Here is a 17,503-nt window from a genome sequence, read left to right as displayed (position 1 = left end):
TGTATCCATCACATTTATAGTTCTGAAGTTAGCTCAGAACTTTCAGAAGGAAAGACAGGCTACCAGTAATATAATCCTTGTATTTAACATCAAGTGATGAGAAAGCTGGGAAAGCTACTGAAGGAAAACATTTTCAAAGGTATGTAAAAACAATAATAACTGTATAAGGACTTTCAGTGACTTCTTAAGTGATGTCAAATTTGAAGAAGTAGTTTAAGTTTACTGCTGGTAACTTTACTCCGCACAGAACAGACAGCATTAAGTTATCCCTGCAACTCAATTTCTGAATGAGGAATTTATTTCATACCTGACTCATCATTGAAAGAGGTAAAGCTGATTAGCATTTGCACATTTACTTCACCACAGCCATTTACTAAAAGTCTGAAATCTTCTGCTGTCAAATCTTCTAATGAATTCTTTGGAAGTACATCCAGGAGACCCTTCCTCATTGCCTTAAGTGAAAAACCATGAAGTTCACATTATAGTCATAACCATTTCCAGATTGTCTTTAAATGCATTACCAAAACATTCCATGTGAAATCCCCCATTATCTCAGAATTCCTTATTCTCCTAGCTGTTCTTTTCTTTCAAACCTTTGCTATCTGAGACAGAAATAATCTGAAACAAAGAACTGCACCAATCTGTTAAACCCTACCTACTGTTGCAAAGGAAAGCAGTAATAGTTTGAACTAATATTTTCACCAGGAGCAGAAGCAAATGCACTTTCTAATGTTAGAAAGTTCAGGTATTTTGCTGAGCCACACTGAATCTGATGAGCAAAAAATGCATCCTGCATGTTCCTTTTTCTTTGCTTCCTCAGACACTCACATGCCAACTCTGCTTTAAAAATGTTATACACACGTATTTTATATAAATAAGCAATATCCTGAAAAGATTAGAAATTCTATTTTCAAAATGGAAGAATATGAATAAATTTGTCTTAGTAAATTCAAAGTGAATACAAACATTATGGTTTTCAACTCTTAAAATAAACAAGAGTCAAATTATGAATACAGCCAGACATTGAGATCAAGTAGCTGAATTCCAGAAACATGTTCTTTCTGTGAGAACTGTAGAGCTAAACTGCGCAGAGGTAATCAAGCAGTCCACTAACATATCTCAGAAGTGTAGCAGGAAACACCGTCAGGAGAAATTACCAAGATTAAATGTAGTAGCATACGACAGAGAGTAAGTAGTTCTAAGTACTGGACCTTCATTAACTGTTAACAAAAATATGACTCCGTAACTTTTACTTAAAAAGGTCTTCAAATCCCAAATTATTTTTAATGCAGTTTTCCAGTCAATTGTTAGGGTTCTTGCCAGGGTAGTAAAATAAAAGCAAAGGTGTGTGTTTCATAACTGTTTTTTCCTTTTCAAGCAAGGACACAAGTCAGTAGTTCAAGGTGATTTATGTAAGTATTTTGAAATTTCTTTTTAGTCTTTGTATTTTATAAGGCTAAACAAATCAAAGGTGACAGGTGATTATAACAAAGTCACTGCTAAATACAAAGCAAAAATTCCAGAAGGGTATGTGCCTTTTGAGCTCAAGAAATGAATGAATATACATGCTTAAACCAGTGAGATCCAGTTTAAAAGAAATTAACTTTCATTCTACAAAAGTACTCAGTCTGCACAGTACTGCATAAACAGCTGTATAATTACAAAACATTAGAACATTAAATATTTTTAATCAAGCTGTCAAGACTTCAAAAGAAACCCGATGAGCAATACTGTTATTAATTATACCAGAATTATCTCACTGAAATCTTACAGATTTTTTTGTTCTTCTGTTTTTAAAAACACTCCACCAAAGACTTACATGTAGAGGCTGTTCTGCTACTACCAACATTCGGTGTTCTGCATATTTCCGGACATACTCATATACATTCTGAGGAGTGACTGGTATATTCACACCATTGGAAATAAGTTCAACCTACAGCAAAGTAACGAGGACCATTTAAAAAGAAATAAAAGAAAAAAAAAAGAAAATAAGATTACTTCAACAGACACAGTATGATGCACAGTATTTATTACTTAATATGCCTCTAAAAACAAGCAAAATTTCCTATTACAGGTTAGCTTTAAAGATTCCCTAAGATTGACTATGCTATCCAGATTTCATGGCAGGCTCTACATCAACTTCAAGGGGAAAACTCACGCTCCAATGTCCAAGGAGAACACTGTATTCGAATCTAGGAAGGCTAAAACATTCTCTCCGTCATCTGAGAAGTACATGGGTTATGTGAACATTACAGCATGCATAAGCTGTCCAATTCTGAAGCTACAGAGATACGGGTTTATCTGCGCTTACCTGCCCTCCACCCTCCTCCTTACACAGGTCTATTGCAAAGGCTAAGTCCATTGCTGCAAACACTGCATCAGCATCTGTACTCTGGGAAGCCAGGATAAGTTGCCGAAGGCTTTCATACATAACCGGATCGAAAAAAGCAAAGTCATGCCAGTTCACCTATAAAAAAAGACAGATGCTTGAAACTAATGTTTGAAGCAGTCCTGTTGTTCAAGAATATATTCAAAATTACGTGATCTGTGCCTAATCTATGCACTGGCATACAGCAGTGCAGCACCCACGTAAAAAGCATCCAAACACTTGGCAATAAAGGCAGTCAAACCGCTATATTCAGCCACTTCTGAAGGTACATTAGAATACTCAACTCAGGTGCATTAGCAGAACGTAAAGATAGACCTCTAAAGCCTTTCCTGCTACTAAGAGCATAGAGGTTATAAAGAAAATTTATAAGTTGTTTTTTTTTAAAACAGATTCTTCTACATATTACCCAGATAATAGAGATTTGATGGAGGCTGACTGAAGTTGGAAACAATTTGCATCACTGCTCCAAAAATGCTGAAAGTTTCCCTCCACTTAAAACACATACATACCACTGATATACAGACACATTTAAGTGACTCATGGCCCAACTGCATACCACAGTTCCCAACAATTAAAATACTAATGTCTACTTCTTGTTGTTTTCTGTAGTTCCTTGCTTCTTTGTTCTTCATCAGCCTGGAGAGGAAAGTAATCTACAAACTAAACTAAACCTAAAATATTCTTTAATGTATCTGACATTTAACTGGAAGGAATACATATTGAAGAAAAACCTGAAGAAAATAATTAGAAGATAATATTTCTTGGAAGATTATGAGGGAATACTTGGAGGCATATCTTTCTGCCATTAACCCTTTTTATCAAAGATCGTATGTATTTTGGATAACTGATTCATGTGATCAACACTGTTTTTAAAGAAAAAACAGCAGTAGCAAACCTTGGTTTAAGTTTGTTGCATCAGACAGAACTCACAATGCTATTGACTAATGCATGCAAAGTGCAGTATATAATTAGTGGTTTTGGGGGTGGGGAAGCATTTTTGCCAAAAGTTTAGGTAATTCTTCTCTGAATTAAATCATACCTACACCCAAGACAGAATTGTAATTACAATTAAATTCAATGAGTTTTCTCAAATACTGAGGAAAATGCTTTTTAGTAAGCTGACAGGCTGTTGCCTAGTACTGTTGAACACGATGTCTGCAAGTCTTCAGTCTCAGGAAGAGAAAAAGGGGAGACAGTAAGCTGTTTCATAAGAGAGTGAAAGGCTAACCTACTACAAATCATTCCATCTTGGTCAAATAGCTGACTTCTGGTACATATACTCAGTTAAAAATCTAGGAAATGATAAAATTAATATTCCTTGAAGTAAATTTAAAGGCAGCCTTACAGTTCCAGTATCAACTCTGCTACTCAATGCATGCACCAAAGAAAAAAAGCAGGTTTTAAAGATGCAGTTTCATTAATTGAAGAAAATTAAAATTTCTGTATTCAGCTTACCTTTCTGCCAAGAAGAACTTTGATTACGTGTCTATTCAATGTGATGGGACACAGCTCATTCTGCAACAAGCACAATCCTAGGATTCTGAAAACAAGCGTATGGGTTTTGATTCGGCACGAAAGAAATTACATCGGAGATCTTTCAGCAAACTCACATTAGAAAAGGAAAAATATCCTAAGAATCAAGCTGCAGCTGGCTTTCCAGCCCTATCAATCCCCAAAAGAAAACCACAGGCATACATCATGTCAAGAAAGTATTTCCTGCAGTATAAAACTTCCAGATTGTTAAAAAAGATAAAAACATAACAGGAAAAGAAACTTCACCTTGACATGTGCAAATTCCCCACTGTTTAGCTTTAAGTGAGAAATACAGAGCGTAAGTGATAGAGTTTTTGCACTTGGACCGTTGGTACTCTCCCTGGTATTTTGTATATTCATCTTTTACATGTTTCAGACTAGATAGTTAATAGTAGCATACCTGCCAATGTTTCTGAAACAATTCAGCCTTGCTTCTGTGTTTTTACCAGGTCTTGGTGTATAAAAACCTCGTTTTCCAGGTTGGTAGAAAAGTGGTGCATTGTCATCCCCATCATCTGTATCATCTAATTCCATATCTACTACACTGCGGCTGGAACCATGTCGCTTTCTGTTTTCCTGTTTTGAAAGTCAGAATAGCAATTAACAAACTTAATTCTAGTTACTGACACACATCAAGAAGCTATTTGCCACTAGACCCAAAGATTCCATTGTTTAAGAATTTCCATGTTTCCTAATGGTAACATTTTATACTTCTTGTCTTGCATGATAAAGGAGACCTACAGTTGCTGAAGTTTTTAAAATTAACTGATACAACCGGATCTTAAGTAAATTTAATTTGTGCATCAATTTATTACCTGTACTTTATCTGAAGAGTCTAGCAATCCAAGATCCAATATACTGTCAGCACCGTTCTCCCTTGACAAGGGAAAAAAAAATAAAGGCACATTTAATTTCACAGTAAGGAACGGAGATATTCTGAAACCAGACAGATAAAACCAAAGTCAAGTCCCTTGTCCAAAGGAAAACAGAACAAAGCAAGGAATAAGTTGTATGTATCAGAGTTAGCTGTAGCACAGTCAAAGTGCTTTGGCCACAAAATCAGTTCTCATCTTACCTAACTCCTTGATACTTTACCTGCCATGTGCAATAATGAGTTCCATTGCTTCATCAACTCTTGCTCTAAGGGAATCTTCACTAGCTAGTAACAGAAGCAGCTGAGCAGGGGACAATTCCAGCAACATTCCTGTGATTTTACTTGCAAATGCCTGGGGATAAGGAATGATATGACTTACTATTCTCCTTCAGTTCTCTCATTTTCAAACATGGTTTTATGAAAGTTTTAGTATTTTTAATATTCATTGCAAGACAGCTCCTAAGGTAAATGGAATTACATTTACAAATCACAGAAAACAAAATCTTAAGAAAATGCCAGATTATATAGAAACAGTCCTACTTGTTCTAGTATTTTCAGTTATGTTAAACAACAACGGACAAGGAAACTAATTTTTAAATTAAAAAAGGACAAGAGCAACATATCATTAAGTGTATGAAATTGGTATGTCTTACTGGTTGCATTGCTTGCACTCGAGGGTAAAGCCTTTCTCCAAGGGCTTGTCTGTGTGCTGGAAGAGGGTCAGGGTCATCACTAGGATTTCCTTCTGATGCTGGTCTAAAAGGCCGTGTGTCAATGGAAAGTTGTCTTCTAAAGTCCCTTAAGAAAATTAGAGCAGTATGTACTCATTTCAGAGGAAATACGCAAAAAACTTCTAGAACAATATAATCTGCACACAGATGCAAAAGAGCATTAGCTTTTATGCTGGAATAGTAGTGTTGCTCATAGCTGCTTGGAGAGAATGATTCACGAACAGATGATCAAATGAACCAGAGATTTTTAGTCCTACTAGTATTCTGGATACAGCAGTCAGATATGCCAGCAATGGCAATGTTGTTTATAAACCACCTCACAATTTTACTCTAGTACACAAGTTTTTATTATTGTTTTAGCAAGATAGATTGATGGCAAATGGTTGAGGCATAATCTATCAATGCTAAAGTAAGCATAATTATTCTTTAAAGAATTGAAGTATATATTGGATTTAAAAAAAAATTACCCTGTAAATTGCTCCTGAAAGTAAAAAAGACAGACACCTTTAATTTGAGGAAGTAAAGGTATCTTTCCTGAAGATAACCAAGGCAATTATTCTGTTTGACAAAGTATCTCCAACAAATTGAAAATATATCACTTACCTATCCCTATCTCTCCGAGAACCAGCTCGTAAGCCACTACTTCTCCGCATTTCTCTCTCTCGCTCCCTTTCCCGATCTCTCTCTCCCCTATTTCGCAATCTCTGCATCAGACCTGAAGGGGAAAAAGCCTCATAAACTTAAACATCTTTATATTTCTTTCTCCTACCTAAGTTTCAGTGTAAGGAGGAGACGGCTTCAGAAAATAGCTTGAAAGACGTCAATGAGACAGAACCACTTCACTTGAAAGTAGTGATTGGGGTTCATCCAAACTTAAGAAAGGAACCTGAAGTGTTTGTACCAACTTAAAATGCTGAAGTACTTCAAGAGTTATATACACTTTCAAAAACATTAAAATGTATTCATGGCAAGCCAGATGGAGCAGTCATATTAAAATGTATAAGCTCTTACTAGCTAAAATCTTGACAATTATTACCTACTGGAGAGAAAGATGCTCAAAAGAATTGAAAGCATGTAAAGCAGACTCTGGTTTCAAGAAAAACAACAGCTTCCTGTTTCTGGAAGCATAAAAAATGCCATTTCCTTGCCTCAGAGAAGTAACATGCACAATTTTCATAGTTCCTGTGCTAACAAATCTCTGAGAAAATGCCAAGTATTTCAATGTAAAAAAACATCGGAGGCTTTTATGAATGTTATCTGTAGATTTACTGCTGTGCATCACTTACTTGTATGGGTACCTTTGTTGGCGTTCTGAATGCAGTCCAGGTTTGGCAGTTTCTCATTTGACAGAAAAGCTTGTGCAATAGCAGTATAAAAGCTTCGTGCTACGCCACTGCCTTCTCCAGGCTCATCCTTAAAAGTAACTTTTACTCTGTGTACAGCCATTGGAGTAGTAGCACACCTGCGACCAAAATGATTGTTGAGCTGCCTCATGGTCTGCTGAATTAGAAGATCTCTGTCTCGATCAACCTAGTAAAAACACAGAAAAGTTTCAGCTTCACAAGAAGTTTCTGGACACCTCTGCATAGACTGAGAAAACACCAATTAGACCGTGAAAAACTACAATGTGCAACACAGTTCACAAAATAAAGTTTAAGACACCTGCTTCCAGACTCTGAAATACAATTTCTCCTATCAAGTTATATTATCAATTTATCCTGTGCGCAATAACTAAATTAATGAAAACAAATTCAGAAGATAAACTAACATTTTTTACCTCCAACGTTAAATCCCTGGATTGCTGGTTTCTGAGTTTTTCCATCTCTCTACGGAACTTCGATTCCTTTACTTCAAAGCCACCTAATTCAGTCAGGATCTTAAAATAAAAACCAAAAACCAAAATCAGAAGGAGGGAGGTGCACAATTTAGTTGTAAGAGGAATTGTCCTTACACTGGGAAATACGTACCGATCCAGGCTCTGCTCCAACATCTTCCATGAATACTCTACCGAACAATTCTAAAGAAAGGCGCCAGCGTCCCAGCAACATGTCATGAGATATAACCATGCCCATGAAGCTACACTGTGGCCTGACAGAAGGAGAGAAAAAAATGACAGACAAGCATTTTGTCTTAAATTTCAGACACAGTTTGTGTACTTTGGCTTTTTGTCACCTCCTGCCTTCAAATAAGTTCTTTATTTCTGATAAACACTACCATGGTACAGTAAGTTTGTGGACAAAAGCACATGAAATGTTTAGTGTAGCTGAAACACACATCTTCCCTCTTAAGAGAAATTACTTTCAGAGCATGTAGCTTCACTGCTCCATGGAATTCACTGTTATTGGTCCCCCTTCAATCAAGACCTCAATTTTTTTAAAAGAACTGCAATTCAAAGTGCAGGCAGTTCAGTCCCTCACTGCGGACTTTTACTACACTTCACACTGACCTCTTTGAAGACTGTTCAATTGTTCATTTTAAAACTATCAAACACAAACTACAAATTCAAACTAAAGCTACCAATTTTAATTTTAAAAGACTTTTCAGAGTCCCAAATATTTGTCAGCTCAGTAATATTTCATACAGTGATTTTTAACTCAAACTACCTGAAAGATGTGAGAGGTGGCCCTTCACTTTCTGTCAATCCTATCTCTGCCAACAAGCTGCTTTTCAGTTGTGCTGCAAGATCATGAGCTGAAGGCCCTGGCTTTGAACTCTCAGATTCTTCTGTAGGCACGTTTTGCTCCTCCCCTTCCTTCTTTTGCCGATTTTGCATGCTCATAACATTTTTTAAGTTGGCTGCATAAGACATTTTAGTTGGAAGAACCTAAAGAGGAGAAGTAAAATTTAATTGCACTTTCAAAGTAGTCTATAAGGCTTTTCCAGGATACATATAATTTTTAAGCCACACAAGTGTGAGCACTGTAACCGACCTGTTAAAACACAATAACCTCAATCATTTCAACTACAAAAACACACACTTTCCCACTTCATGCTTGCCATTTAATGCTTGGTCTGTAGACAAGTCAAATTTACTGGGATACAGGAATATTTAAGTCTTTTTATCACAAATAATGATATAATTGGCATTTCAAAATTAACTTGGGACTGTATTGCAGCCTTTGAAAATATTGCCTGAAATCTGCTATAAATCAGTAATCATGAAAATTCCTACATTTACAAAAAACCCCATACTTGTAATAAAAGGTCCAAGTTCTCACACTTACTGGCTTTTTAAGTTATTCTGAAAGCTACTTAAAATTCTCTCTGAAAATATTGAAATGTCTTTTTAAGGAATGAAGGTATTAGCTTAAATTGTTTAAAATAATAAAACCTTTAAATCTACCTCAAGGCAGTTTCTATCCACTGTGACTTCCATTAAGCATTTCCCACTGTTGGCAGAAGATGAATACAGACCCTGACTTGGTCGGCCAAACAGATCTTCTTTGCGAGCATTTGGCTGAAAATTAACAAAAGCATTCTGGGTAAATAATATACTTCAGTTAGAAATGAAAAAGCAAACTGCAGTTTTCTTCCAGAACATCTTCTCTGATGTCACCTGTAACAGATGAGGCTGGTCTGCCAGGGGGATGGCTTCTGCCAGAGGAACCTCAAAAGGATTGGGTGGAATGCAGCCGAGGAACGTCATAGAGTCTGATCGTCTGAAAAATGGATGGTTTTGGCCAGTCTCTGCTGGGAGGGAGTCATCATCTTTGTCGTTGAGTGTAGCACCTAAATATAAGAGAAGATTTCAATGCAATTTTCACAATTATAAAAGCAAAGGATTTTAAATACCAAAATATTAATACGCTTCCCTCTTAGCTACCTGACTGGAGGAGCTTTAATACTTCTACAGGATGCTTCCACAAATCCCTTATTTTTATTAAATTGCAGTCATCACTTTTATTCTTTTTACTGTAACTAATTTTCCTGAACATGTACTCCTAATCTATATATACTTGGTACAGAGTATATATTCCACCATTTTCAGCAGCAGTTTCATCAGATCAAAAAAATCAGTTTAACTCCAAACCAAATTTTAAATCCTGTCATTGTGCAGAATAAGTAAGAGATGACAAAAAGGCGGCCCCAAAATGAGAAAAGGCACTGGCAGAATAAATTTGGTAAATAATAATGGTAAGAAAACCTTTCAAAAAACCCAACTTTAATGTCACATGCAAGTAGCAAAATTTATTCAAATTCTCAGCTAGCTGAAGGGGAAAAAACACTAAGAAAGTGTAAGTGGCATTTTTGCATATTACAGAAGTGTATCTGTACACTAACTTTGATTGGTGTCATCATCATTTTCATGTTCTGAATCTTCATTGTCAAGACCCAGTTCCAAAAGCTCCCGAGTTCTTAAAAAAAAGGAAGAAAAAAATAGTCAATCCTCTTGAAGAAAACATTAGGCAAGACACATCTGTAGCAATCAGTAAAAGCAAGAGTATAATCTGTAAAGTTACTTGAGAGATATACATAATAAGAATGAACTCACTCTAAAATAAAAGTAAAGTACTTCTCATTACATACTCACTACTTTACTCGCACAGTTACCCTCCTAGCCATTTGGCCACCTACCAAGTTCGATCTAAAAAGCTGCAGCTTCAGACAGCAATTATGCTTGTTTTTAAGGACTATGTCTATATATAAAATCTAGGAACCCTACATTAGTGTTAGAAATATTTAAGAGAATACTAGTCTAAAATTTACTGGCGTAGAATAAATATGCTCAGTCTTACAAAAATAACGTCACTGATCACGCTTCAGAAAGTTGTCTGCAAGCTGCATATTAAAGAAACAGATTTCACTGTATTAAAAAAAAGATCAAGAACTTTGATTAGTGTTCATTTCTGGCAGTTTGTGCATTGCGAAATATGTTCTGAAACTAGATGATGACCAGTAAGATCTCATTTCACACAGGCTACTAAAAGGTCATCTAACAGAAACAACTGACTGTTTGAATTTGCGTCACCCACCTTTAACTGAAAAAGGTCTATGCCTTCACAGCTTTATGAGCATTTTGTGAGAATTTTGCAATTCTCTGATGAACAGTTATTTGCCAGATTTCAATATGTCAATTTTGGGGGAACAAAGCAGATTCCAGAAGTATGTTATTGCTTGGAAAAGGCTTAAAGCCACAGCTCCACCAACTCAAGTCGGCCAGCACAAAATCTCAATCAGTTATTGTATTAAATCATCCCTACTTGTAAGGAAACTACTCTTGATATCTACATTCTCTGGTATGCATTTTGAGATCATAACAAGCCTTATGTTACCAAGATATGTTGAAAATTACATTGGAACTAAAGCAAAAGGGCATACAACAAAACCAAAAGTTTTTGTTTCTGTAAGTCAGGCTCAGTACCTTTTCCGTTCCAGCTGAGGAGTATCCAATGTTGTCTGTTGATTCATTGCTTTAATCCAGTAAATAAGGGCTTGAAAAACATATGCGACATGCTTTAGTGAACAGACATCTAGAACAGGAAGAACATCTGAGTGCTCATCATTGTGGGAACGCATCAAAGACAGTGCGTAGTTCAGGAAGTCACCACGTGCTGACATCATTCCCTGACGGGCACTGAGTAAAGTAGCTCGTCTAGTGAAAGAAAAGGGTTGAATACAGAGAGATCAGGCATCACAGCAGAATTCAGCCTTTATCTATTAGTCCCTGTTTCTGAAAGATGGATGTAAAAACTAAAAACCAGAAACCCAGTGTGATAAGAGTAACGACCATATTCTGTGCTTTACTATCAGCAGCTCAAGTGCTGTATACCATAAATAATTAACACTCAAGATGAATGTAGCACGTCAAAATAAACCAAATGTAGGAACAACATAAGAAGCCAACTTAAAACAGTAACTAAACTGCTGCATTACAAAATGTCAGTGAACAAGAAGATTAGATTTGACTCCAAGACTGGTAATTCACATCACATGCCGTAATCAAGCTATTTTCATACCTTCTTCCCTCAAGTGTTCTTAAACTGGCTTCCTCACGGGCTGTCATTCTTTCCCTTCTGGCTGAATTCTGAGAAGCATGGAGAGGATGATTTGGATGCCCAGGATCACCAGCAGATGCTAATGCAGAACCATAACGCAGCTGAGCTTCAGTAGAGTCCATGATACTAACCATCCAATTCCAAGTAGGAATAAGCTTTTCTTCTACGTAATTCTATAGAAAATCAGATGTAATGAGTTTTGCAAACAACAGAACTAGATGACAAGAATGCAATCTCAACACAAGCCTCCACAATGGCTTTTACAGTTACACCCGATTCCCTACAAAGAGGCTGTAAAACCACAATTCAAGAATGACCAAACAACAGTTTCAGAAAGCTCTACTGAGACTGCTGATTTACTGTAGGGGTATGCAGCTCTCAACACTTAATTCCTTGGTGTCTGTAAAGCATTTTCACCACCCCTCTCTCCCTTTTGGACATTTCTTCTCCTCACCTTATGATCACCCAGCATCTCCCAGGTGTGCATATCTTGGGGATTTTGGTCCAATTCCTGACTTTCTAGTAGCTTTAACAGCCCTCATCTGCTATGGCATTCACTAGCCAGATCTTTCACCACTGTTCACCCCTTGCAACTCACCCAGTGAAGACACCAAAGTTAAAACCCGCACAGAGAACATACAAACCTCTCCCAGTCAAGTCTTCACCTGTTCCCAATACAGGGAGAAAAGCAGGCTCCAGAGGCTAACTCCGTTGACCTGATGGATTTTTTTTATCAGGGACAGCAAACAGTACATTTATCTGCACAAATCTTTTACCTCATTTAATTATTTGGTCCTTACTAACATTTCTTTTATAAACTCAACAGTTCATGTTAAAAAGCACAGGGCAAAGGTTTTCAAATAGAGATCATCAGTACCTCCAAAGCAGTCAGTCCTAACTGTTACTTAGATATCAGACTAAGCTAAGGGGAAAGGAAAAAAAAAAAAAAAAGGCAATGAACTTCCTTTTTTTAAAGAATAGATGTATAGGAAATACGAACAATTTAATGGAATTAGTAACTACAGCTACTGCAGTGTACACTACCTCTCATATGATGAGGGGCTGATAGAGCTGGGATAGTTTAGACTCAAGAAACAAACTCAGAAGGATCTTATCAGTGTGTGTAAATAGCTGATACAAAGGCATAAAGTATACAGAGCCAGCCTCTGCCCAGTGACATCCAGTGAATGGACAAGAGGCAATAAGCACAAACTTAAATACTTGAAAAGTCCATTTAAACTCAAGAAAAACTTTACCCTAAGAGCTGTCAAATAACAGCTTGCTCAGAGCACTTGTGGAGTCTCCATCCTTGGAGATATTCAAAACCTAATTGAACATAGTCCTGAGCAGCCTTCTCCTGTTGACCCTGCAGGGAATTTAAACTAGACTATCTTCAGAGATCACTTTCAAACTCAACAATTCTACGATTTTACCTAAAAAATCCATCGTATTGAAATTATGTTTCTCTACAGACAACGGGATGTTCTTACCTGCAAGTTAACTGCATCTTGATAAGTCAGCTTCACTGCAGCTGGGATTTGGGAGTATACTAAATGATTGTACTTGGGAATCAGACCCATCAGGTCAGATATCTGCCGTATCACAATACTGTATGCTCTTGCTAAACTGCTTGCAGATGTTAAATAGCTGCTTGCATTGCTGGCTTCAAGGGCTGCAGCTGCTGCTGCAGCACTCGTACTGATGGTACCGCTCCGACGTAGGTTTGATGGATCAATGTAAATCAAGCCCGCTGAACTTGCTAAACATAAAAGAAGGTATGACATTAATGAATTTATCTACCTTTTGCTACATATTTTCTGTATTGACTTATAACATGAACATTTCTAGAAATAAACTGGTAAATATTACTGACATCACAACTGTAACTAGCAAAATATTACTAGCTACAGTAAGCATACTCATATCTTAAGAACTACAATGATCATTCCTTTTTTTAGATTCAAAAACCTGAACTGGAACAGCCAAGATAGGCCAGCACTGTCCTTCTATGACAAAGAGATAAGACTTCATCCTTAAGAGAACTAATGAAAACAGGAAGGGACGAAGCCGAAGTCAACTGACACGTATTTTACTCAGACTTGCCTGCTGGGGCTGACGTACTAGAAGGAGCAGTGCTAGTAGTCCTCTGGTTTTGGGTATTACGTACAGCCCATTGCATGGAACGGGGAGCCTGGGCAGCACCATTGGCATGTGAGCTGTTTGTGGTTCGTTCCAGAGGCTCATCAAGCATGAAGGTCTCCTGCTCTATGTCATCACTCTGACTGCTGCTGCTATCAGAGTCACTGGAATCATTAGATTGAGAGTCGTCTTCAGAAAAAAATGCTGGAACACTGCTAGCTCCTGTGAGGAAACAAGCAATAAATGTTAACTGACAACTGCACATTTGTGCACATATACCTGTATCCTGTCAGCGCTGTAAACCCTTCCCAAGAGAAGAAATTACACATACTAAAAAGGTTCAATTACCACTATTGAAAATCTTAACTAAATTATCCTTATAACACGCTGCTAACTTTCCACAGGTTTCATGAAAAAGCAGTAAGATTACTTACACTTTAAAAGATAAATTAAGAAATAAATTAATTCAAAAATTCCTCACTGATTGTGCCCCCAGGCAATGAATTCCAAAAATCATGTTTTCAAAGTGGACATCAGATTAGTTGCTTTCAGAAAGCCTTAAAATAACTGATCAGGTTTTATGTTTTGTTTTAAACTGTATCTAACTTCTACACTAAAAAAAACGAGTGAAAACATTTCATTTCACTTCATGAAAATACAAGGTAATACACTCAGAAGCTCTGCAAGAGAAAAAAAAACTAGGCCACATCTTGGTGCATCTCCTTGTTCAAAAGTCTGTGTAGTACTATTATGGGCAAAGGAAAAGCAAAGGTAAAAAGGAAACATGAGGAAGGAGGAGGGGGAGAAGCTGGGTAAAGTGAAAAAAAAAATACAAGGGAAAATACGATTATATGGGAAAGATATTTGTTAAAATGTCATAACCAGGTAATTCTCGCTCTGTCCAGTCTAGCTGTGAAGTAATTTCTCTAGTGAACCTCTGGAGTGCTGGATGCAGTCCAGATCCAAAGGGAAAGATTCTGCCCTTGTTAAAGACATATTCAATCACTAACACATTTCTTTTTCCCATACAACTTAATATCTAAACAGCTAGATCATACACAAGATGATGTGGTGTACCTGCTTCTGACCCAGCAGTAGCTGCAGTGACAACACTTCTGCGCCCACTAGCATTGTCCTGATTACTGTGGTTACTCTCGCTGTCACTTTCTGTTTCAGCAGCAGCTAGCAAATCCAACTCCATATCACTGCCTGTAAAAACAATACACAAAACATCTCATGTTTAGAAAGTGGAAAAAAATAGCATGACTGTAGTGATTCACATAAGACACCTTAGACAAACCCAGAGCCTCTTACTATAGCAGAAGTTAATGGGTATCCAGGGAGATGTCACAAAAGCAGTGCAAACATGCAGCAGTACATGGAGCATATTTTCTTATTTTCCAGCAATTAGCAGCCCCTGGCCCTCTCACGCCATACTGCACATACACATTCAACACACACACTGAAAATTAAGACTTTAAGTCAGAATTAGTCACTCAAGCCAAAAGACTCTGCAACTCTTCATGCACATATATTAGGACCATATACTGTTTCAAATGAACATCTAAGGAATACCTGAAAACTTAAAAAAAAAGAAAAAATAATCTAATTAAACAAATACAGGTTCTATTCAAGTTTAACTTTTGAGAATTAAATGTTCTGAATACTCAGCAAGTGAATAAACATTTTCTGTACTGTAAATGTGTTGACTGGAAGCACAAAGCACAGTCAGGAAAGGATGATGATAATTTTTTTTTAATCATAGCTTTAAGCCATTTAATCCCCAACTAACTACTACAAGACAAGTCATATTAATGACAAGAACTTTCATACAAAGTGGATTAATTTTATTCAAAATATTGAACAATAATTTATTATTTTCCAATTGGTTTGTGAACTAGCTCACCATAATTCAGATCCCTTTTGAGAACACATCTACCACAGCCACTCTTCTATCACTAGCCATGCAAGAGCTGGGCTATTTTTTTAATCCTTCAATCAGTTTATGTCGACAACATTTTACAGCAGCAAATACAAAAGGCAAAATAGATGTTGTTACACAAGAGCATAACATTTGTTTTGGGTTTTTTTTTTTATCCTTGGGTACCTTAATATTTTCTCCTCCAGCAGAAAGAGAAAAATAAAAATGTCCATGTTCCTACTACAAGCTATCTGTAATTCTCCTCATCTCATTTTGCAAGATGTTTTGAGACCCCACTTGGAGTACTGCGTGCAATTCTGGTATCCTCAACATAAGAAGGACATGGAACTGTTGAAGAAAGCCACGAGGATGATAAGGGGGCTGGAGCTCCTCCCATACGAAGACAGCCTAAGAAAGTTGGGACTGTTCAGCCTGGAAAAGAGAAGCTGCGCAGAGACCTCACAGCAGCCTTCCAGTATCTGAAGGGGGCCTACAAGGATGCTGGGGAGGGACTCTTCATCGGGGACTGCAGCAACAGGACAAGGGGTAATGGGTTTAAACTTAAACAGGGGAAGTTCAGGTTAGAAGTTCTTCACTGTGAGGGTTGTGAGGTACTGGAACAGAGCCCTGGGTGACATGGTCTAGGGTGAGGCACCCCTGCCCATGGCAGGTGGGTTGGAACTAGATGATCTTTAAGGTCCTTTTCAACCCAAACCATTCTATGATTCTATGATTCATAACCATAGAATCCTTGGATTCTATGGATGAAATCCTTGGATTCTCTCCACTCGTGCAAGTCTCCCAAATCATTATCTCTGGTGACTCCAAAGATGGCTTTTATTTATGATGCACAGTTTGCTCATACAAGCAGTAATGTGCATGATGTACATTATACATACCATCTTCATCATGCTCATCATGCTGTCCTTCTGCTTCAGCATTTTCTTCACCGTGTTCTTCCTGTTCATCATGATGGTCTTCTTCACCAGCTACCCCCTCAACCACCTCAACCTGGAAAGAGCATTGTGATTTTATACTAGAATATCTTCCATGTCAGAGATAATCTACATATTTTCAAAAACTCAGTGCAAAATTTGAATTAAAAACTAAACAAAACAAAAAAAACCCACATCCGAGAAAGATGAGCTCACAACTGAATTGACATGAACAGAAAATGAACTTATAGCCACACAGAACTTGTCTATGGTTGTAAAGGCCACAGTCTTGTGGAAAAAAAAATAAATCAGGCACATAAATAAAACATAGCATTGGACATTAGATTTTAATTTTGAAAGGGTAAAACTGACTATAAAACCTAGAATAAGTTTCTAAATAGTGAAGAGCTACCATCCTGGTAAAAGACCCTGTTGCTCTCTAATAGAACCTAAGTAATAGCAACCATGCATGAAAGACTTAAAAACTTTTTTAACAGGGAGTTATAATATAGCACAAGTTTATATATAAAAGGAAATAACAGATGTATTAATTAGTATTCTAAATCATACTGTAACTGTTAAATGCAAGACACAGTATACTCTGAAATGACTAAATATTGATGAATACAAAACAACAGTTACAAAGCTCTACTAAAACAATATGCTTTATGGCATGGTAGGACTATTTTAAGTGTTACTCTATCTTTTGCAAATTGGGGTTCTTGATGCATGTATTTCTGGTTTAGACATTAAAGCATGTGCTAATGCATTAGGTGCATGCTGAGAAAAAAAATACAAAAAAAGAAAACCAACCTCTTCCACATCTGCTGAAACAATATCATCTTGTTCTTCATCCCTGCCACGAACTGGCTGTGACTGGCTGATTCGTCTTTGCTGGGGATTCCTTATGATGTAGGATGACTGAGATTGACTAGAACTTTAAAAACAAAACAAAATAAAGGTAGATTGGACCTCTGGATGTCAC

General features: G+C 37.1%; 1 protein-coding gene across 17 annotated transcripts in view; it reads right to left on the bottom strand.

Annotated features, from left to right (window-relative positions):
• UBR5 (ubiquitin protein ligase E3 component n-recognin 5) overlaps positions 1–17,503 on the bottom strand; it is an 85,708-nt gene that overhangs the window by 2,961 nt on the left and 65,244 nt on the right. For 11 of the 17 annotated variants that reach the window (XM_030495533.1, XM_030494404.2, XM_030494573.2 and 8 more), the window contains 23 exons: positions 17,332–17,455; positions 16,483–16,594; positions 14,740–14,871; positions 13,627–13,884; positions 13,014–13,282; positions 11,485–11,696; positions 10,890–11,120; positions 9,809–9,882; positions 9,084–9,256; positions 8,871–9,005; positions 8,131–8,351; positions 7,495–7,615; positions 7,296–7,403; positions 6,814–7,057; positions 6,131–6,242; positions 5,450–5,594; positions 5,018–5,148; positions 4,738–4,798; positions 4,323–4,498; positions 3,845–3,929; positions 2,312–2,467; positions 1,820–1,933; positions 308–452 (listed from right to left, as the gene is read on the bottom strand). In XM_030495533.1, coding sequence (XP_030351393.1) covers positions 308–452; positions 1,820–1,933; positions 2,312–2,467; positions 3,845–3,929; positions 4,323–4,498; positions 4,738–4,798; positions 5,018–5,148; positions 5,450–5,594; positions 6,131–6,242; positions 6,814–7,057; positions 7,296–7,403; positions 7,495–7,615; positions 8,131–8,351; positions 8,871–9,005; positions 9,084–9,256; positions 9,809–9,882; positions 10,890–11,120; positions 11,485–11,696; positions 13,014–13,282; positions 13,627–13,884; positions 14,740–14,871; positions 16,483–16,594; positions 17,332–17,455 — 3,539 coding nt within the window. The remainder of the gene's footprint in view (positions 1–307; positions 453–1,819; positions 1,934–2,311; positions 2,468–3,844; positions 3,930–4,322; positions 4,499–4,737; positions 4,799–5,017; positions 5,149–5,449; positions 5,595–6,130; positions 6,243–6,813; positions 7,058–7,295; positions 7,404–7,494; positions 7,616–8,130; positions 8,352–8,870; positions 9,006–9,083; positions 9,257–9,808; positions 9,883–10,889; positions 11,121–11,484; positions 11,697–13,013; positions 13,283–13,626; positions 13,885–14,739; positions 14,872–16,482; positions 16,595–17,331; positions 17,456–17,503) is intronic. The other 6 variants (XM_030495007.2, XM_030495265.2, XM_030495359.2 and 3 more) reach the window with 4 other exon arrangements.

The sequence above is a fragment of the Strigops habroptila genome, chromosome 1 (genome assembly GCF_004027225.2).
Source record: "Strigops habroptila isolate Jane chromosome 1, bStrHab1.2.pri, whole genome shotgun sequence".
NCBI classification, from domain to species: Eukaryota; Metazoa; Chordata; class Aves; order Psittaciformes; family Psittacidae; genus Strigops; species Strigops habroptila.
This window is presented reverse-complemented; position numbering and strand designations above follow the sequence as displayed.